Source organism: Cebus imitator, unplaced genomic scaffold (genome assembly GCF_001604975.1).
Source record: "Cebus imitator isolate Cc_AM_T3 unplaced genomic scaffold, Cebus_imitator-1.0 Scaffold24, whole genome shotgun sequence".
Lineage (NCBI taxonomy): Eukaryota > Metazoa > Chordata > Mammalia > Primates > Cebidae > Cebus > Cebus imitator.
Genome location: NW_016107339.1, coordinates 15,197,594 through 15,201,304, shown reverse-complemented (window position 1 = coordinate 15,201,304; position 3,711 = coordinate 15,197,594). Strand labels below are relative to the sequence as shown.

At 51.6% G+C, this 3,711-nt stretch overlaps 1 protein-coding gene across 8 annotated transcripts in view; it reads right to left on the bottom strand.

Annotated features, from left to right (window-relative positions):
• Positions 1-3,711, bottom strand: part of LOC108300114 (class I histocompatibility antigen, Gogo-C*0101/C*0102 alpha chain-like) — a 146,390-nt gene that overhangs the window by 31,271 nt on the left and 111,408 nt on the right. The window contains exons 6-9 of one of the 8 annotated variants that reach the window (XM_017522783.2): positions 3,201-3,234; positions 2,729-2,761; positions 2,573-2,620; positions 1,991-2,407 (exon numbers count right to left, since the gene is read on the bottom strand). The exons of 2 other annotated variants lie outside the window; for them this stretch is intronic. In XM_017522783.2, the coding sequence (XP_017378272.2) occupies positions 2,403-2,407; positions 2,573-2,620; positions 2,729-2,761; positions 3,201-3,234 (120 nt within the window). In that variant the 3' untranslated portion in view covers positions 1,991-2,402. Of the gene's footprint in view, positions 1-1,990; positions 2,408-2,572; positions 2,621-2,728; positions 2,762-3,200; positions 3,235-3,711 lie in introns of those variants that run through there. 5 more of the 8 variants (XM_037736368.1, XM_037736370.1, XM_037736371.1 and 2 more) reach the window with 5 other exon arrangements.

Sequence of the window (3,711 nt, the reverse complement as noted above, 5' to 3'; positions counted from 1 at the left end):
AGCAGCAGAAGCTCCAGCCTTGTCATTAATCCAGAGTCTCTTGCTTGACTCCAGACTTCCTGGATCTCAGCACCACATCCAGGTGATTCCTGTGCACATGAGAGTTCCCTGTCTAAGTGTCCTCTAGGCATGGGGTCAGAACTGTGCAGTCTGCTCTGGGCGTGGTCTGATCAGATCCCTTAGAACTGGAGGTCCAGGGCTCAGCCCTTGCGCTCATTCTTTTCCGCAATCACTGCCTTGGTGCCCTCATCCATTCTTGAGGTTTTAAGTATCATTCATATGGTATGACCTCCTAAATCTACTTCTCCAGCCCAGTCCTTTCCCCTAAACTCTGGAGTTGTTTGTCCAACTGCCACCCCAGCTCCCTCACCTACATTCCTAGTAGACATCTCCTCCACTGAGTGCCTGGGATGCCCCCTCCTCAGTAAGCTCCTGCCAGAGTCCCCCCATCTCCACTGATAGCAGCTCCACCCTTCCTTCTACTCATTCATTTTACAACTGTGACTGTCCTTGATTATTCTTTCTCGCACCACAGATACATTCCATTGGCAAATGCTGTGAGTCTATCTTAAAATGCATCCAGAATCCCCTCACGTCCCACTATTTCCCCTGCTCACACCCCAGTCAAGGTAACTGACATCTCCAGCCTGGAGATGTCATTTCCCACTCTTTCTTTCTGCCTCCCTCATCCCTCGCCTCTCAATTCTGTTCTCAGCGCAGCAGTCAGAGTGATCCTTTTAAAAGAGAAGTTATACCATGACCCTCTTCTGCTCCAAACTGTCCTTTAACTCCCATCTCACACAGAACAAAGGTCAGATCCAACCCCATCCCCATCAAGCCCACCTGCTCTGACCACACCTCTGACCTCACCTCAGTTTCTCTCTGTCCAGCCCTCCTGGCCTCCTTGCTCTTCTGGGAACACAGACACCTTCCTGCCCCAGTGCATTTGCGCTGGAGGTTCCCCTGCTTGGAAAGAACTTTCACATACATCCTCATACACACTCCTCATGTCCCTCAAATATTTCTTCAAAGGTCAGCTTCGCAACAAGGCACATAGACTACCCAGCACAACAGCCACCTTCCCTGTCCCCAATGCCCACAGCCTAGATTACCTGACTTACAGCACTTACCACCTTCTAGCACTTTCTTTCCTTACTCTGGTTGTGTATCTATTGCCTGCCTCTTCACACTGGACAATATGCTCCAAAAGACCAGAGATTTTTCTCATTTTACTTCACTGATGTTTGCCAGATGCAGAATCATTTTGTCCTATGTCTGGCTGACAGCAAAGGTCAGTTGAATGAATGAACACTGTAGAACAGCTCCCTATTCTAAAGACAGTATCTTTATTAACATAGCCTCAGGCCAAGTGCTGTTTTGTAGCAGCTACAGCACAAAGTCCCCTCACACTGACATCCAGCTGTCTGTGCTTTCGTCAGCAGGGCTGCTTGTGTTCTTCCTCCCACACCAACCACCTCCCACCCCCCCACCCCCCACCCCCCACACGCTGCAGCACACGACCAAGCTTCTCCCTTCAGGAAAGTACAATTCTTGACTATGGACCCAATTTTACAAACAAATACGAATCTAAATTAGACTCTGCTTTAGATTCATGAGTTGGTATTGGAGCCAGCACCAAGATCACTAGAACCAGGGCAGGGAGAGAGGGCAGGAGAGGAGAGCAGAAGAGGAGCCCTAGAAGGAGGGCAGGAGCTGAATGGGTCTGAAAATTTGTCTCAGAAACACAGAGACTCCCGTGTGCAGGGGCCGCCCTGGGCAATGTGTGAGCCTCTGTGGTCACAGCTTTCGCTGGACAATTTTCCACTGAAGGAACAAGGACAATGGAGCAGTGAAGCTGACCCAACTGAGGACTGACCACATAAAGCCCATGATGGACTCAGCAGCAACTGGGCACAGGCCCCATCCACACTTGGCTCCTCACAGCCTTCTCCATCCCCACCTGCAACAGACTCAGCACACCTAGCATGCGGACTCTGGAAGGTTCTCAGGTCTTTCATTTCCTCTCTCAAATTTTAGGAATTGGTTTATTTAATTAACCTGTCAGCTTAATATTTGAGAAAACAAATTTATATTCAGATTTTTATTTTCAGTAGGGAAGTAAGAGGTTGCAGCTCAGGGCACCATGAAGTTGAGAGAGAAATGAAGACACCCAGCCCTACCTCTTGGAACAGGAAAGATGACCGGGGAGGGAACACAGGTCAGCATGGGGACAGGGGTCATGGTGGACACGGGGTGGGCTGTCTCTCTACCTCCTTACATTATGCTAACAGGGATGCAGACACATTCAGAGACCTTTGCAGAAAGAGATGCCAGAGGCTCCTGAAGTCACACAGGGGAGGCGTGAAGAAATCCTGCATCTCAGTCCCACACAAGCAGCTGTCTCAGGCTACAGAAAACAATAGTCATGAACAAATTCAGTCAGTCATGGTAAGTGATGACACTCTGAATAGCCCACCAGACATTGAAAATGTCCCAATCAAAGAATCCCCATAACCTAGTCCTGTCCCTTCTGCCCCACTCCCCACCCACTTTGGGCCTCCCAGGGTCTCCCCTTTACAAGCCATGAGAGACACATCAGAGCCCTGGACACTGTCGCTGCCTGCAGTAGAACAAAAGCAAGACCTGGTCAGAGCCCACAGGAGATGTGGGACAGGAGCAATTGTGGGGTGAGTGAGCTCCTCCAACACTCCAACCCCCCACCACTTACACGCAGCCTGAGAGTAGCTCCCTCTTTCTCCACCTGTGGGAAAAAAAATGTTCTGTGAGGGGACAGGGAGGAGACAGAGCCATGAGATCTTAGAGGAACCTCCTAGTCTTGGACCGAAGAGAAGTTTCCAGAACTATGACTACAAACCCAGGGCAGGATCAGGAAACACCAGGAAAGCAGGTGTGGGTCCTGGACCAACTGCCCTCCTAAGGTCTGTCCTTAGCAGGGACCTTCCCCTGACTTGTGAATGCTGGGATCAGATCCCCAACACCACAATCATCAAGGTGATACATCTGTCCTTCATTGTAACATGTGCTTCGCAAAGAATAAGTACTGATATACAGGGCCCCAGGCTAGATCGGCCCGTGTGTGGATGGTGCTTTCCAGTAATGACAAAGGGAACAATTGTACCTGGGACTTGAAACCCCTAGTGGGACAAGAAAACCCAGACCTCCCTTCATGCCCTCCCCACCTGAGCTCTTCTTCCTCCACATCACAGCAGTGACCACTGCTCCAAAGACCACGGCTCCTAGGACAGCCAGGCCAGCAACGATACCCACGATGGAAACGGTTAGCTGGGAAGACGGCTCTGGGAAAGGAGGAGAAGGTGAGGGGCGCTGACCCCAGGCCTCAGCCCCGACCCTGAGAAAGGGTTCAAGAAGGGCTCCTGCTTTCCCTGCAAAGGGATGTGACACCCCCATCCCCTCCTTACCCCATCTCAGGGTGAGGGGCTCAGGCAGCCCCTCGTGCTGCACATGGCAAGTGTATCTCTGCTCTTCTCCAGAAGGCACCACCACAGCTGCCCACTTCTGGAAGTTTCCATCCCCTGCTGGCCTGGTCTCCACAAGCTCCATATCCTGGGTCTGGTCCTCCCCATCCCGCTGCCAGGTCAGTGTGATCTCCGCAGGGTAGAAGCCCAGGGCCCAGCACCTCAGGGTGGCCTCATGGTCAGAGATGGGGTGGTGGGTCACGTGTGTCTTTGG